The sequence below is a fragment of the Eucalyptus grandis genome, chromosome 10, assembly GCF_016545825.1.
Source record: "Eucalyptus grandis isolate ANBG69807.140 chromosome 10, ASM1654582v1, whole genome shotgun sequence".
In the NCBI taxonomy this organism is placed as follows: Eukaryota; Viridiplantae; Streptophyta; class Magnoliopsida; order Myrtales; family Myrtaceae; genus Eucalyptus; species Eucalyptus grandis.
Genome location: NC_052621.1, coordinates 3555353 through 3573424, shown reverse-complemented (window position 1 = coordinate 3573424; position 18072 = coordinate 3555353). Strand labels below are relative to the sequence as shown.

General features: G+C 41.1%; 1 protein-coding gene across 1 annotated transcript; it reads right to left on the bottom strand.

Annotated features, from left to right (window-relative positions):
* Positions 1–1327: 1327 nt before the first annotated feature.
* Positions 1328–4559, bottom strand: LOC104421242 (lysosomal Pro-X carboxypeptidase). Its single transcript, XM_010033130.3, has 9 exons — positions 4012–4559; positions 3726–3915; positions 3435–3568; positions 3221–3333; positions 2900–3143; positions 2088–2240; positions 1848–1927; positions 1705–1754; positions 1328–1605 (listed from the first exon to the last, which is right to left on the bottom strand). The coding sequence occupies exons 1-9, from the start codon at positions 4423–4425 to the stop codon at positions 1469–1471; spliced, it is 1515 nt and encodes a 504-aa protein (XP_010031432.2). The 5' UTR covers positions 4426–4559; the 3' UTR covers positions 1328–1468.
* Positions 4560–18072: the final 13513 nt, after the last annotated feature.

Below are 18072 nucleotides of genomic sequence, written 5' to 3'. Positions count from 1 at the left end.
GTGCAGTGGGTACAAGAAGGATGTTTACGAAGAATTCCAAACTAAGGAGGACATGGAACGAGACACCTTCATAAGCATATATAGGCATTTGCCGTCCTGGTCGATGGTTTACGGGAATTGAGCGCTTGTTCTCTAAATATTCTTACGTACATCATATACATATCATATACATGCGAAGCCACTTGATCTCAATCTAATATAGTTTTTGCTAGGAGCACTAAATGTAATATAGTTTGCTAGGAGTATGTTTGATTGCAATATCAAGTCTATTATTTCTCGCTTCAGCCAAACGAAATCTCTATTCTATGTAGAAAATAAATAGTTGTTAATTTTATTGTAAGTAAATGCTCCATACACATGTTTTGGCTAAAGTGTATAATGTATAACTGTAACTAGCATGACTCCGGAGATCATGAGTCATTCAAGAGCCTCTTGGATTCGGTCAAATGCATCCCTATTTTTCAAATTCTTTTGGTGATATCGTGACAGTAATTGAGGGTCTCTTTTAACTGATTTCTCCGATCTACACGTCTTGATCACCTTTAATTTTGTCGATTGCACATTGTAGGCCTCAGCGGGGATAAGGAGGATTAACCTTTTGTAAAACATGAGGAACGTATCATGTTTTATGTCAATACATCAGTTTCGTTTTGCCGAATGTTTGGCTTTGGGTGAGATGGAAAGAAGTCATTCTTATGTAAATAATTATGTCGTTGTTTCAGTCAAAAAGAAATATACATTAAATTTGACTACAAAAACACTGATTAGTTAACTTTGTATGACTCGAAGTATTCATCCTCGGTGCATTTTAAACATTTCTCTCCCTAAAATTAGACCTATGAAGTTTCCCCTCTTGATTAAGATTTTACCTGTAATGGATCCAAACAGAATCCACATACATACGTGTCCTCTTTAATATTTATCAAGATTCTAGATATAAATTATTAACGTTTCATACCACCCACTGCGGTGGCACAGTTGGTTTGAACTTTGTGCCTCCCACGAAAGGTGCCAAGTTCAAATCCTAGTGGCGTTACTTGGTGACTTAACCACTGGCGTGAGTGTGGTGGCCAGCTTGCGTCAGCCTCAGGTTCTTCCCGCCGGCTGTCGGCTTTCGGGGTTTCCTGGGTTACCAAATAAGCTGATGCGTGATATGTAATAATTATCATGAATAAATTTATTCGTCTTTTCCTTTTATTTTTTAAATATGTAATATTTTTATTAATAAGATAGTTATGGAATGCTTTTGTTGTTGTTGTTGTTGATCTTGATTGGATAAACTAAATAGGTAAACTATCCAGGCAAGCATAAATGATGAGGTAGTGCATCCGAGAAAAACCCATGAGGTTTATTGCGGCGAACGATGTAAATCTTCGAGATCAAATTGGCCGAGATGGTACAAAACTTATGTAATAGCTTTATTCCTAGTCATATTACCACTATATATTCATAACTTTTACATGTGAGATCAATTTCCGAAAGCGTGTAGATCTGCATAGTACTTGGCGAGCCATTTTTTCATAATCTTGACCTCGGTTTTGCGCTGCTCGACCAACCAATCTGGATCGCTCTTGTCAGCTCCGAGTATGTCCAAACAGTGAGAACCTACGTAGAAAATATTTTGCAAATCAAAGTGAGAATTAATTTCTGAGTTCAAAAACAGTATATAACTTTGGTACGAGACAAATTAGGTCGAGCATATACCTTTGGCTGTGTAGATCGCGACAACGGTGCTAGAAATATTCTTCAGGACCCTATGATATAATTGATGAATGTGAATCATCATTAAACTTGATAAAGAAAGTGATGTTTCATAGAAAACCTATAAGCTTCGATGCTGCACATACCCGCCGCTGCTATAAGGATCTTGAAGTCCATTGGAGAATATTATATTGCTAGCGAACCTATGTAGTATTAGTTTTATGTCCTGCAATTTTTCATCGTCACTGAGGAAATTAGTGAAAATTTAATTAACATCTGGGATTGCTGAGGTCTGAAGCCATTTCTTCTGGTTTTGCGCAGAAATTGATCAACAAGAGGGAGGAAAAAAAAACAGCCAAATTTATTTGATTTGCAGAGTGACCTACATGACCGCCGAAATAGGTAGTGACCCAACGCGGTCGAGCTGGGACGCCGAACTCACTTTTGCAGGCATTGCTGAAGCTGTTTAGATTGAAAGGTTCTGGTGGAAACATAGTGTTTCTGGTAATGCCGATAGGGAACGCCATCTCACTGCATGTCTGCAAAAAGCCAGACGAGCTCTCTTCAGTCCAACAAAAGGAGCAGGAATATTTCTCTGAAAAAAAGTAGACTCAAGAAAAGGAAAATTGCGCAGATCTCTCTTAGTATATGGTGTAAGAGAGTCAAGCCACTATGCATGGCGTGTTCGAGCTCAAATACATTATGGACTGCCTAATCAAACTCAGCTCGATTCTTTTTGAGTCCAACTGCACCCTGAATAGTTTGAGAACAGGATCGATTTCTAAGTACTTTAGCTATCTTTAGCCATTTAGGACATTAGAGAATCAGATCATTCCAAAAGAGGGGAGAAAAACATTAGAAGCACACATCTGATCCTTTCTTTCCAGCCTCGAGCTTAGTTTTTATGACTCTTAAGCTAAAACTTGCTTTTCAAGAACAGATGAAATTAGGTTTGCCTTGAGCCTAAAAACACTTCATGCAGGTGAACTCGAGCCTCAAAATTCAAGCCCACCACTAGCAGGTAGGTGTTAGCAGATAATTGAGAAGAGCTAGACTTGAGTAGTGAATAATCATATTGATTTGACTCGACTTGACTCGATGGGACAACCATCTTATTAATTTTTGCTAACAAAGCAATAAAAAGTAATGTGATGAAAATGCAAGTCGCATATATCGGTGGTAGGTACATATTACCCACCTGCCAAAACCATCCCGAAGGAGTTTGAGCATCCGAACCAGAAGGATTGACATAGCATGTTAAGTTGCCATTGATGGCAACGAGGCCCGCGAAGATTTTCTGCAGTAGGCCTTTTCTTGGAGGAGCTCCATTAATGGCATCGCACATAAGTTTCAAGGGTTGTGCGGATGGATCGTTGTATTGAACCACTTGTACGTACAGCAATTTCAGGTACTTCTTGAGCTCTGATGAACTTTGCAGGGGACTAAACAGAAGGAAAATAACAGAGTTAGAGCTTTTATTATTACATTCAGAATCAGTTAAAAGAGAAGCCATTTCCACCTGCAAGTTTTGAAGGCGTTGCTCAACTTCGTGAGACCACGAGGCTCAGAAGCAACTCTATCGAGTTCTTCCCAGGATTGTCTTATCGTTTGGTGGCAAGAAGAACTACTTTCCTACAAAATCTCGTAGAACAAATTTGTTAGGCAATCGATTTAACATAGAAACGCATGGCAATGGAAACAGAAGGGGAAAATACAGAGCAAATAGATCTTACCAAAAAGCTTTTTGCGACTACTGAATAGTACGCATCCTGAGGAATGATGTCGTCAAAGTAGAGAATCGGGGCGGATGAAGCTAAAGCTCCAAGTGCCACGTGAGGATACTTCAGCCGGAACCACGAAGCTAACACTAAAGATTGATATTCATTGAAATTCATAATGAAGTAAGTACTCAGAGTTTTCGACCCATTTTGTAACTGGGTTTTATAAATGGAAATTAACCACCATGTAAGCTATATGTATGTATGTGGGGTGTGTAAGATGTTAGTGAGAATATAGTCACTTACTTCCCCCATACGATCCTCCAAAAACAATTATAGGAGAATGTTCGGCTTTCAATTTCTGCTTTAAGTGGATGAGAATTTCCGCGTAATCGGCGAGCGCTTGGGCAGAGCTGAAATATCCGCGGGTGTCGGCGTCGCCAAGGGCTCTTTCTAATGTCATTCCATAGGGGATAGATTTTCCATAGAACCGATGCTACAAGGATAATAAATTTTACAACATAAATGGACTTCAGTGAGAGCATCAAGTAAGAGTAGTGACGCGATTTCAGACTTTTCTTTTGTAAATTACCTCAATGTATACCAGGAGTGCTCTAAATTGAGCAGCATTATCTGTGAGGAACCCGGCATTAGCTATATCGCCATCAATGGGTGCTTCTGCACCAAGAAAGGCGAAGATCGGTGCGCCAGAATCCGCGCCACCCCAGTACTCGGAATTGACCACATATCTTTGATTGAAGGCAGTGTAACTTTCTGGTCTATAGTTGAAATGATCGAGGGTTTGGTTGTAGAAGAAAGTCACAAAGTCCTCTGCGACCAAAGCTTGAACTGCGCGTGCCGGGTCTAGCAAGAACTTTGGACGGGACATCCCCAGCTTTGGAATATCGACATCGTCTAAGTCATGTGCAGTAGCAACAGACGCCGAGAGCAAAAGCAGAGCGATCCAAAGGCGACGGTGTGAAGACATTCCGGGGTTTGTAGTCATAATTTGCGCAAGATGAAGCAGGTACGTGACAAAAGGGAGGAGAAAAAAGAGACCTAAAAAGAATAGATAGGTTCGAAGGCAATTGGGATTTCAGGCGGCTTGCCTGAAAATTTAAGTGTTTAGACATGATGGTGCGATGTATATACACCTTGCAATGTGAACTTGACTTCCCTGCCTTGTCAAATTATCCGGACGTAGAATTCTTCTCGAGTGGGAAAAAAAAGTTTTGTTGACTAGTCCTACCACGAAGCTGCCTTAGGAAGTTCATTCTAATATGGACAAAAGAACCAAGAACTTTTGTCGAATGATCCTACCACAAAGCTTCAAGTGATTTCTAATCATTCAAGCACGTGTCAACGTTGATGAGACGTCTAAATTGAAATCTTTCCAAAATCTACATCTTTTTTTTTTTCTGTATTTCTTCGGTATATCAACGATCATCACATGCAGAATAACGGTCAGGATCGATGAAGAACAAAAGCACGAACCCAGTGGTTCACATCATGGGACAATGCCTTCTTTATCAATAAAGCTAATCTACCACTCACTTAAAGGTCAGAGGTCGACAACAGTGAATTCATGTGCGATTATCCAGTGGCTATAAGACTGTAAGCTTTATGCGTCGGCGGAGGGACCCGATGACTAGAACATTAGTTCGACAGAAACATCGATTTGGACCACAAACGCATCTCGCCCTTCGATCAATTTCCAGATTCCCTCGTGCTTCATGTTGGCGTGCTAATCATATCACCCATGCACGCGAGGCACGTGCATGTACATTGTACATGTATCCAGTATTTTCTTCCCTCGATTGGGTCAACTACGAAAGATGGAAGTTTTTATGCTTGATGGCGCGGAGAAATAAAAGCAGGACGGATCTGGACTTAAAAGTCTTAGGGGCTTCCAAGAAACTACATTTAAAAATGAAATAAATTGAAAGGGGGCAAAACGGTTAATTCGGGTAATTGGTTCCGACTTATAGCTTATTTATATTTAGTGCTGTAGGTCTATTAAAATGGGTTTTGAACTCATTTATTAACTCAAAATTGCTTAAACAGGTTATATATGGAGCACCTCAAATTTGAAGGCCCAATCTAAAATGGGTTGTAAAATAAAACGCCTAAAGTCACTCTAGAGGGGAGGACCCTCAGCCTCAAGCCATCCGAGTCGTGCGGGCGCTAAAGCAGTCCAGCAGCAAGGACCTGCAGTCGCTTGTGCTGGGCTGCTGCTCCACCTTCGGGCACCTCCTGAAGAAGGACATGATCGCAATGCTTCGCGAGCTGCTTCGGCAGAGCCGGTGTGATTTGGCCCTCGAGTTGCTTGTTCTATTGCTTTATTTGTTATGGGATCTTGCGGCCACAGCAGGTTCTCGCACTCGTGAATGAGTTGCGATTGGATGCCTTCGTTATGCTTCTCGATTGCAGCTTTAATTTCGTTCGTTTTCTGTCCGGGAGTTGGATTGACTCTAGGCCTCTTCGGAGGAAAATGCAATTGCCCTGTTTGCCCGTTCCGTGCTCTTCAATCACATTATCTCCCACGACGCGATGGACGATGGTGAGGGTGATACGTGATGGGAAGGCTGGAGAATATGTGGGGAAAGGGCTGGTCGGAGCGTTAGCTGAGGGCTAAGATTTTAAATATTTCATTTTTTTCATGATAAATAAATAAAAGTCAAATTTCAAATGTTACCAAAAAAAAAAAAAAAAAAAAAGAGACAGTAAAAAGCAAAACCTTCCATATACTCAGCTTAAAACCATCACGTATTTCGCGTAATCATGCGATGAGATTAAAAATTAACTGCTTAGACGGGGTATTTAAATATGTTATCCGGCCTTTGAAACTTTAAAGGGCCTTCAGATTATTGGCCGGTTGTCCACGCGTGATTGTGAGGGCCTAATTGCAAAAGTATAAAGTATATATTCTAGCAAATAATTGACCTTTGAAACTTTAAAGGCCTTCAGATTATTGGCAAGTTGTCCACGCGTGATTGTCAAGCCTAATTGTAAAGCATAAAGGGGCTTGCACTGGTAGAAGTAGGTTAGTTGATGATATTCACTAGAGAAATGATTGCGTAATCGTCATTAATGTATTATAAGAATAATAGTTTATTATGAAACATATAAAACCAAATTACAAATAACTATAAATTGTCGTGAAAACTATTTCTTTAAGAATTTGTGACTTATTCTCATAATATTCTAAAAACTATTATGCAATTATTTCAAACACAAGCGATGGATTTGAATGAAATGACCATTATTTCCTTAGTAAATTATTTTAAATTTTTAAACCTTGCATTATGGATTTATTTTAAGAACCCGGTTGATGTTGTGGGTGTTTCATTACTCAAGCAATTTCAAAGTCAAGACACTTGTTAAACTTGACACTTTCATGAATATATCTGGTACATGTACACACATAATACATTTGATTCATCATAGGTGGATTTTACGTGGAATTCACTGGATCCCATGATGCAATTGCAAGGAAATGTGCTAAATTCAAATTAGACCACATCTTCGCATTCTAACCGGCGCATAAGTAGTGTAATTGATGCATAGCTCTGCTTTCATGGCTTGGACAATCACTTAGTCTTTTGATGGTCGCACGTTGAATCCTCTAGTGGGGGAGGTTTACTCCCTATCCAATGACAGAATCCACTTTTCCTTTTGCTTTTGCCAGAATTTACGGTCAGTGTTGATATTCTGAAGATATCATGTGTACTTTAGTTCCATTTCTAAATTAAATCACGCAGAAGGACCACCCTTTTCTAGATGAATCCTCATTGTTTTGTTATAATCCAACCCAACTACCTCTTTTTAGCCTAAAAGTTGAAAAAAATGCATGCTTCCCAGAAAAGAATCACACTACTTTTTTTTTTTTTATTAAAATTTTAAAATTTTATTTACCTAGAATCATGCTTCAACTTTAGAAACTATTTTTATATCAAAAGCATACTTCCTCGAAAAGAAGCTTTGGCATTTTATATGTATCGCGAGCACATTACAAAATCATTACAATCTAGAAGAGGGCAAGAAATACACGGAGTTGAATGGTCAAGCCACGTGCAGTCATGACAATTTAGGGCCTGTTTGTTTATTTGTGTTTTTGTTCCTCAGAACAAAAATTTATGTTCTTTTGTTCTAGGGAATAAAAAAAGAACATAAATGCGTTTGTTTACACTTTTGTTCCCCGAAATAGATTTAGAACAGAAACAAGAAGTAGAAAAACTTGTTTCATGTTCCTATGAACACTTCCGAGAAACACTTCTTCTTTTTTTCTTTGGCTCGCGACCTCGCCGAAGCGTCGCCAGCCCAGTGAGGCTTGGCCTCGCCTTGGTTGGGTGAGCTCGAGCTCGCCCAGATCCAATGAGGCCAAGCTCGCCTAGCCAAGGCGAGGCCGACCTTGTGCTGGCCCAACCAAGGCGAGACTCAACCTTGCCGAGGGCCGGCAAGCCTTGTTGTGGCCGGGCGAGGCCGGGCTGGCCCTCGTCGGCTGGTCTTGACCATGGGCGAGGCCGGTGATCAGCCAAAAGGAAGAAAGAAGAAAAAAGGAAAAATAAAATAAAAAAAATTAAAAAATTAAAAAAAAAAAATTAGATTAAGTTTACCATACACATTTCTGTCCTTGGAGTAGAAATTTTTTATAGTTACTAAACGCGTTCTTATACTTAGAAATTGTTCCTTGAAATAGAAACAAAAAAAAAAAAAACTATTTGTTAAAAAATTGTTTATCGGAATAGAAACGTTACCAAACGCGCCTTTAGTATCATCACTATATTCATCAACAGGACAAATATGATCCCAAATTTCTACTGTTTACCCTAAAAATTGACAAACTTATGATTATTATCGACAAATGATAGATTTAGTTGATAATAGTAGAGTTTGGTCATTTATGAAGAGAATTATTGATAAATTGAAGAGAATCAACAACTCGCCAATGAAGTCATCGACGACACATAAAATGAAGTTATTGACGAGAACCTTGAATTGATGAAGTCATTGATATCGACATCGAGCAATCAAGGATAATCATTGGGTGGGTATTTTTATTGCTACTATTTTAGGATTGTTGTAACTTCTCGTGCATAATGTAACTTCTCTGTTTGTAAAGTCAATTGTAAACTTTAAGTAACCACGTCATACTCTTTGTAAACCATTGAGCCCCCTCCCTAACAAATAAACCAAACTCGTAATCTTTCAATAACCAAGTTAATCCAATTAATATTAATCTTGTCGACAATTTTGTGGCTAATCAAAATGGACCTCTTGTTTGCCCAATTCCAAATGGGTATACCGTGACACCTTATGATGTAATCTTGCCTCCAAATGTAGGAAATTTTTCCATATAGGCCAAATGTGCCACATAGCCCTAACGTCAACAATCCGAATCAAGATCGACCTTTGAGTTCTAATCCTAGGGGACAAGAAGGTGAAGCCTATCGACCTATCTATCCTGAATCTAAGGGGCAGGAAGATCACGTTTATCGATTCATGAATCGAGGCCAAGTGGCTGAAATAGTGACACAACACATAGGTGCTGATAGAGGGGTTATTAGGCCTCTTTATGTACTTGCTCAATTGGGCATACAGGATTGGGTCGAGCTCGCGGCATCAAGCCTAACTCCACATCAAAGCATCTAATCGTAAATAAAATTTGCTTACTTATTTTTCGGTCCGAGCGAGCTATGCCGAGGCCAAATTAGGCCTGTCGAGTTGCCGCCCCATTGTCATATTTCAGACCAACCACCAGAGGTTCGATATATTATGGAACTGCTAAAGATCACATTTTCTTTTTCTAATTTTGGTGTATCTCTTATTATCGATTAGGATTTCCCTTTTGTTTTTTTGGCGTATCTCTTAGAATTAGCTAGAAATATTGTGTAAATTATTTCCTTCTCTTTTTTGTTAAGCAATATGTTGTGTAAATATTTGTATTGTACGTTAAGCAATGAAAATGAATGATGATTCATTTCATGATACCTTAAGACGGAGTTTAATGAATCATTAGGTTTAACTCTAAGTATAAATCATTAGGGATCTGCTTGCATGGATAACAATGTTGTGCGCCGAAGGTAACTGAATATGTCTTTGTTAGTAGAAACAAGACAGATTTAGCCAAGCGATAGATATTGAGATGATAGAGCGCTAGAACGTGCCCTTCTCCTTAGAAGCCTCCGAGTAATACCAGGTATATTGGTAAATAAAAGGTATCCCAACGGATCACTACCTTATTTGGATTAAATTTTCTTTTCTTTGAAGGCCACACTAATTCACGTAATGATTTCTTTCCTGTTGGACAAAACTGTCCTAGGTTGCCGTACCAAAGAATTAACTTCTTGGCTGGATGGTGAATATCTTTCTTTATTTATGAGTTCGGTCAAGAGTTAAATTTGGAACAAACCAAACCAAAACAAGGATAACTTTTTGGTAAGATACAGAGGACTTAGTATTCTATTCTTACCTATTATTGAAATGGCCTTCTTGAATCAAGTTAGCATCCATAATTTTTGTAATAGCAATTCGACATATGAGTGTTTCAAAGAGAGAAGATTGGCATATATTCAGCTATCCCCACTTTGGTATTTCCTTGCATGAGCAACTAATTTGGATCGATTTGTATCTTTAAATCCAAACAACGGGAACTTACACCACATATAATTAGTGATGAGTTTGAGCCCATGAAGGAAACTCGATTCAAATAGAAAATTAAAATCCAAATAGGGCTTATTGTTTGATGACCAAACAAGCAAGAAAATACGTGAGACAAGTCGCAAAGCAACAAATAAGGTGCCCCGGTTATGTACCTTTCCTTATGTAGACAATGGCTATATTGTCAAGATTGTTCTTCCATGTTAAGTGTGATTAAGTAATGTAAAATTTTACTTTTTGGATCAATGAACTGTGATGAACATTCAATTTTTTTATACCCTTCACTGCTATAAGGATCTCGATGTCCATTTGAGAAGATAACGTTGCTACCAAACCTACGATGAATTAACTCTATATCCTGCAACCAAAAACAAAAAAAACAAAAAAGAGGAAAAGGAAGATGAGGGTAAGGTTTACTTTGACTTTGAGCCTGTATACAAGAGCCGACCCGATTGGAGAATATTGATCGATTTGTTAAGACAATTATAGTGGGAAAGAAAAGAAAACCCCAATGGGTTAGGGTGCGTTTGTTTGCGTTTTCTGTTTAAAAATTGTTCCGGGAACGAGAAATAGAAAAAAGTGTTTCTGTTCCGGGGAACAATTTTGAACAAAAAACACGTTTGGTAAACTTGTTCCGGGAATAAAAATAAACAGAAACATGTTTGGTAAATTTGTATAATTTTTTTTATTTTTTATTTTTATTTTTTTCCTTTTTTATTTTTTCTTCTTTTGGCCGGTCGCCTGCCTCGGCCATGGCCGGCGACCAGCCGACAAGGGCCGGCCTCGCCCGCCCACGGCGAGGCCGAGCTCGCCCGGCCGGCGGCGAGGCTCGGCCTCGCGGGCCACCGCCTGGCGACGCCGACTCACCCAGATCCGGCCGAGGCCGAGCCTCGCGGCCGCCGGGCGAGCTCGGCCTCGGCTGGGATCCGGGCGAGATCAAGCTCGCCCAGCCCGGTGCGAGGTCGGCCTCGCCTTGGTTGGGCGAGCTCGAGCTCGCCTAGATCCGGCAACACCGAGCTCGCCCGGCTACGGCGAGGCTCGGCCTCGCCGGGGCCGGTGAGCCTCGCCGTGGCCAGGGGTGAGGCCGCCAGCCCTTGTCGGCCGGTCGCCGGCCATGGCGAGGCCGGCGACCGGCGAAAGAAAAAGAAAGAAAATAAGAAGAAGAAAATAAGAAGAAAAAGAAGAAGAAAATAAAAAGTATTTCTAAGTTTTGTTTCAGAAATAAGAAACACAAATTTGTTGTTTCTTATTTCTGTTTCTTTTGTTTCGGGAATGAAAGAACAAAAAGGAACAGAAACGCATCTAACGCATGCGTTTCTGTTCCTTTGTTCTTAGGAAAAAAAACAGAAAAAACGTTCAAAAATAAAAAAAGAAACACAAACAAACAGACCCTTACTTTCCTATTTGGATTAAACTTTCTTTTCCTGTCGGCCGCACTAATTCCGTAACGATTCCTTTCCTGTTGCCGAACCGGGGAGTAAATTCTTAAAGCCGCTCGATAAAGGATCGCACGGAGACTTCTTCTTCAACCGCATGAAGGAATTCTCGAAACACGGGTTGATTGGTGCAATGTTTAGAATGAATATGATGGTGGTTAGTTCAAATTGTTCTTTTGCAAAAGTATAAAGTGCTAGGAAGGTCCAATAATGCATATACGACGTATTACTTAACGCCGCCTCTAGCGGGCGAGCCGGTTCCTTACACGCGCAAGACGTATGTGAAAGTAACTCAATATGATCACCATGGAACAGGAAAATCGATAGGATATCAGGAATACTATGTTGAAGAAAATTGAGAGGGAGTGTCTAGATACGAATTATTAATTTGTGCTCCGGTGCCGTACTAAACAAACGGCTGTTTCCCGAAATTAGTTTAAATTACTAGGAGGGAAAATAGAACTGATCCTAAGCCTGTGAGTGAGTGTGGATCCATAAACTTGTGCCACAGAATATGAAAATCAAAATAAAATGAAAATCTATGTTTAATCAATTAAAAAAGACCAGCAGTTTCAGAGGTTTTACCGGAGTCCAATATTAATTGGGAGTTTGTTGTCAAGTATATAAAATTGGGTGAAGTCATTTGGCTCGTTCTATTTGAATAAAGAAAAACAAGGATAACTTTTTGGTAAGATATAGAGGAGTCTTTGTTCTTATTTATTATTGAAATGGACTTCCCGAATCAATTCGTCATCCATATTTTGTATAACAGCAATTCAACGAATCAATTTATCATCCATATTTTCTATAATAGCAATTCAACACATCATCGTTTCAAAGCAAGAAGATCGGCATATATTTGGCTATCCACACTTTGGAATTTCACCACTTGACTAACTAATCCAGATTAGTTTGCATCTTTGGTATTAAATCCAAACAACATGAACTTGGAAAACATATAACCACTGACGAGAATATATCTCGACTTCGAGCTTGTGAAGGAAATTTTTAATCCAAGTAGATATATTTCAAATCAAAATGGGGCTTATGGTTTGGCCCCTAAACAAGCAAGAAATTATAAACATACTTTCTTCTTTGGAGTTATATTCCTAATTTAAGTAGGTTTCCTTCTCTTGAGGGATTCATGAGCACTTGAGACAAGTTACAAGCAACAGATAAAATGGCCTGGTTTTGTACCTTTCTTCGTATAGATAGTGACTATACCGTCAGAATTGTTCTTCAGGATCTAAGAGTGAAAAGGATGTCAAATTGTTAAGTGTGATTAAGTAATGTAAATTTATTCTTCCAATGGCCGTATGGAGATAAGCATACAAGTTTTTATAACCCCAGTACTGTAAGGATCTAGATCTCCATTTGAGAAAATTAATGTTGCTACCAAATCTAAAAAGAATTAGCTCTATATCCTGCTAAAAAAAAGAAGAGGTGGACGACAACGATAGCAAGGTTTACTTTATACTTTATGCAAGGAAACTAGTTTAATCTAGTCGTAGAAATAAAAGACAATCATATATTTTCCAAGTTAGCAGAAGTCATACATAACCACCGCAGTAGAGGCCCGACTGCCGCATTGGTAGTTGCACTCATCAATGAATCTTGTTAAGATGAAGGGCGATTATTTGTGATGCCCACGGGGCATGCCATTTCGCTGCAGCTTTGGAAGCAAATCCCCTTTTAGTTCAATAGAAGTGCTTGATCTGGCCCAGCCTCCCCGCTGGGCGACGGCGATGGTGCACGGCGCAGACGGCCTCTCCGGCTGAGGACCGCGACGGTGCTGCCTCGGCTAGGCGGGCGGCGACCGCCCTCGACGTCGGAGGTCGGCTGGGTCCGGCGGTTGCGGCGAGGACCGTCTTGGGGCGAACTCCAGCGACGATGTGTGCAAAAGGACCCGCATCTCCAAGAACACGAACTAGCAGGCGTGTAGAAGGGAGAGGGATGCGAGACGAGAGAAAGAGAGGGGTGCGGGGGGGCCCTAAACAGCGAAAATAGGGCGGTTTTCGTGGGGCGTTTCACCGAACAGCGAGCATTCCAAGAGGCAAGGGTCTCGGGCTCGGCCGGGACTCGAATGCAGAACCTAGGGGGCTACTGGGCATGCCAGACAACGGAAAGTGCGGCGGATGAATGGTGGCCGGAGCTCGCCCGAATCGGGCCTGGGATGAGCTCCGGCTGGCTTAATCAAGAAATGCACACCAAATGTTTGTTAAAATACCAAGCTGAGTTCCGAGGAGTTGGCGGCGGTCGGCGGCTCACCGGCGGCGGGTACCACCGGCGGCAACCGGACGTTCCAAGGCTCGGCTCCTTATCCGGCCTATTCTCCTTCCTTTCCTCTAGGATTTTCTCTGTGTTTCTCCGTTTCTCCCCGCCCGGTGCTTGTGTTCTCCTCTTTCTCCCCCTGTTTCTCTCCCTATTTGTTTCTTTTTCTTCTGTAGGTCGTCGCGCGAAGACCCGTGTCGTGCCAGCTGCCGGCCGGGCTGCTCCCGACCCGCGGATCACGGAGAATATTGGGTACGTCTTATGTAGCCAGCGTGGCAAACAAGAAGGCGGTCGCAGCGCGACACGTGTCTCGTGGGACCCACGATTTCAGAGGCGCCCATTTTGAAAATTTTCCAGACCGTAGCTCGCGCGGGTTCTTTTATTGCGCCTCTCTCTACACTCGCTCTCTCTCCCGAACGAACTCCCGAGGAACTCTCTCCGCCTCGCTTTTTCCGACCGGCGAACCACCGCGAGCAACCGACAAACCAGATACCGGCGAGACGACCGCGAGCGACCAACCGGCGTACGACCTTCCTCTCTCCCTCCCTCTTTCCGGCCGGGCGAACCACTGCGAGCAACCGACGAACGAGGAGGATACCGGCGAGACGACTGCGAGCAACCTCCCTCTCTCGCCCTCCCTCGCTTTTTCCGACCGGCGAACCACCGCGCCACCCCCTCCGGCTCGGATCCGGCCCCCGACTCGTCCGTCCCCCTCGCTCTTCTCTGTCCGCCCTCCCTCTCTTCGCGGCGAACCACCGCGTGACCGCGAACCACCGCGCCCCCTCCAGCTCCGGATCCGACATGGGCTTGTCTTGTACGCCGGGAACGTTGGTGCCCGACCGCCTCACACCCGCCGACCTCGTTGATCTCCGCCCGCCGCATCACGATCCCGCTCTTCTCTGTCTCGCTCCCTCTCTTCGCGGCGAACCACTGCGTGACCGGCGAACTACCGCGTCCCCTCCCGGCTCCAGATCCGACACCGGCTTGTCTTGTACGCCTGGAACGTTGGTGCCCGACCGTCTCACACCCGCCAGCCTGTTGATCTCCGGCCCGTTCGCATCAAGATCCCGCGGTGCTTTGGTTCGGGTAAAAGTCACAGGAATACAAAGGATTTTGGTGGGAAGGAATCAGTCACATATTAGATTGTTTTCCATTAAAGTAACAAACGCAGTTTGATATACTCCTTCTCGGTCTCATTGGCCATGTATTGATGCAAAAATGCTTAGAGGCCTGGTATAATTGCCTTCTTCACGGGCAAAAATCACCCGGCTGTTCTTGAGGGAGGAGAAGACAGTGGAAAAGCCTCGTTTTTATTTTTCAAGTAGTCCATTGTGAAAAGTCTCCTTCCCCCGTTTCCGGGAGATTATTGAAAACTATGCAAACTGCTGGGAGATTGACTTGAATCACTTCCTCCTTTTCTTGAATACCAATTTGTTGATTCTCATTTTTCTCCCTTTGTAATATAACTAGCATAGTCATTCCAGAGGACATTTTCTGTCGATTCTTTATGCATGTGAACTGCTTTTGCCATGTTTTACTGCAAAATAACAGATACTACAGGGAGAATACTTTCTGGTATCTTAAATTGAACCTGCCTTTTTCTTATTCTTCTATGTGCAGAACGTTGCCCGATTTGTTTAGCAAGAGTGTTTCCTATCACACTCGAATATGTAAATTCCATCGGGCTAGTGACTTCCCCGAACTCTTTTATCTGTACATCTTGTTTCTCATATTCTGCTTCCTTAATACTTTTAGAAACCAGGGCCTTCTTGATGCATGGACATCTTTAATGATCATTTGTGTCCCCTTTAATGCAGCTGTTTACATGTAGGCTAAACATTTTTCTTAGTTCTCATAGCTCAGTTGGAAATGATAATGACTCGGTGGCGTTGAAACCGATGTAAAGTGTTAGGTAGGTTTGGCAATACAAATCTCTCGGTGCATGTGAAACCTATCAAGTAATGAACTTTTGAGACCATCACCTTCTTGTGTACTGAATTGGTAGTAATGGTATTTCAATACATCAACTTCACATGCAAGAAATAGTAGTGGACCCACATGGAGGTGTCCCAAGACCACTTGACACTTGTTCTGTTCCGTAAGAATGGCCTTCAAGTTAATGTTTTTCATTTTCATTTTCATTGTCATGATAAATAATAGTTCATCATATAATGCTGTGAGACGACATTGTCCAAAGATATGAATCTTCAGTTTTGAAGTTTGTCTAAATTAGCTTAAACATGACTTTGTGACTTTCAAGCAATCATTCTATAGCACTCCGTCCAATCATTCAAGCGTGGGAATTTTTTTCTTGATGGATGTTGAAAGAAAAAGTGAAAATTCAAGTATTGTTGTTTATTGTCAAGAAAGATTGGACACCTTCTATAGTTTGAGTGCTAATTTTTCATTACTTCATATGTTCAAGATTGAATTATTGTCTAAAGACAAACTGCAAACTAAAACAACAAAAGTGATAAACAAGATGTCGACTATCAAGTCATTTTCAAACAGTAAAACAAAAGAAATCATTTTGATGTACTTTTGATCAAGGTCACAAATGAAGCTCAAGCGGAAAATGTCCTATTTGGAGATGTTGGTGCAATCCAGGTAACTAATTCGTTTCTTCTCCTGGATTCTTGACTCAGCTGGAGCAATGATTGCAAAGTATGTCCTTTGTCATGCAATGGATTGATTTAAAAGATGAACGCCCATCTAAATAAGAAGAATAAATTTAAATGTCAAAATGATGCCGCATTGAATGAGGGAAGTTCTGCAGACACTCTTAGCTAAACAACGTTCACTTTTGTTGTTGAAAACAGAAAACTAAAAGTTTTATTCGATAAACTAAAGGGTTTATTTGCTAGCATTCTTATTCTAAATTTCGTGCTGCATGTGTCATATTGCAGGTGAAGGAAAAGATCTAAAATTGGTGGACGCCCGTTTTCGGGGTCATGTTAAAAGAGTTGCCGAGGGAAGTCGATGACTTCTCATATGGATGTGGACAGGCTTTAAAGAGTTACGGACTTATTAATGTGCAAGAAGAAGAATCTTATGGTGATATATCGTTGAAGTTGACTCCTACATTTTCAGAGGCGCAAATTTGGTTTCACTTATAAATGAGGTCTTGGACCAAGTGAAGATTGAATCTGTAAGATTGAGATTGAGGTTGTGCGTTTGATCTAAGGGCCATATTGGATGATGTCGTCTCTCTTCTCGGGAAATCTCAAGAAAAAGGAGTGGAGGTATTGACTGCCTTTTTGTTACATGGTGCTGCTAATTCACCCGAGTCATTATCTAATAATTTCCACCCGTTCAAATCTGCAGCTAGCAGTTCACATTTCTGAAAATGTTCCGCAGAAGTTGATTGGTGATCCGGGGAGATTTCGCATCATCACAAATCTTATGGGGAACTCATTCGTAAGCTATTTAAGAGTGGTTCACACATTTTTCGAGAACTTTGTTTTTGAATCTCAAGCCGCCATTATAATTCTTGATCTTCCTTTAATAATCAGGAAAATTGTACTTGTTATCATCTTGATATATAAAAATATTGCCAATGACTTGATCATTCAGGAGGTCACATGGATTGGCTCCTACGTTACAATATTTACAATCTATCCCGCATCCATGTCATCTAAATAGCTAATGTATCTATTATGGTTTTCCCTACCGATGTTCGTGTCGATTGTCATTAAGGTTTTCCCTACCTGATGTTCATGTGCTATGAAGCGTGCAAGAGGATTATGGTTGAGGACGATAAAGAGGCGTAACCACATATTTGACAAGAAGAAATACAAGGTCTTTTGCTATGGATCATCTATAGAAAGAGTGGATAAAGATGACTATTTTGTATACTACGATTTTTTTTTTTTTTGGTCAGATGTATACTGCGATTGAATGGTTTAGTTTATGTTTTTTTCTTTTGCTCATACGATTTCTTAGAAGAATTCTTCAAGGAAGTTCTTGTTACCAAGGTTGGTTCTACATGCACTCGCAAAGATATTCGAGGGGTTTACTTTTCTTTTGGAGTTCTATGTGTTTCTGAAGAAGGTATTGGCATGTTTTGATAATGTGAGTATTGCCTTTCATGAGAAGATGAGTCGGCCAGAGTTGAACCAAGAAAAATGGCCAATTTGTCCAATATAATGCTGACTGAGATGCAATGTTTTTCACAGGGGCTACTTTGCGTGTGCATAAATCTCTTGAGTACCTAACATAAGGAAAGCTTTTTTGCTTATTGGATTGTCGGTTTGAATGAATAGTTTCATGTTTGGACTATGATGTTT

What these genes read in the sequence shown, in the direction of transcription:
- LOC104421242 (XM_010033130.3), bottom strand. Translation starts at nt 4,425, where the DNA reads ATGACTACAAACCCCGGAATGTCTTCACACCGTCGCCTTTGGATCGCT. An exon ending in CACTCCTGGTATACATTGAG is followed by an intron (nt 3,916 to 4,011) that starts GTAATTTACAAA and finishes TTATCCTTGTAG; the next exon opens with CATCGGTTCTATGGAAAATC. An exon ending in CGCGATCTACACAGCCAAAG is followed by an intron (nt 1,606 to 1,704) that starts GTATATGCTCGA and finishes TTTTCTACGTAG; the next exon opens with GTTCTCACTGTTTGGACATA.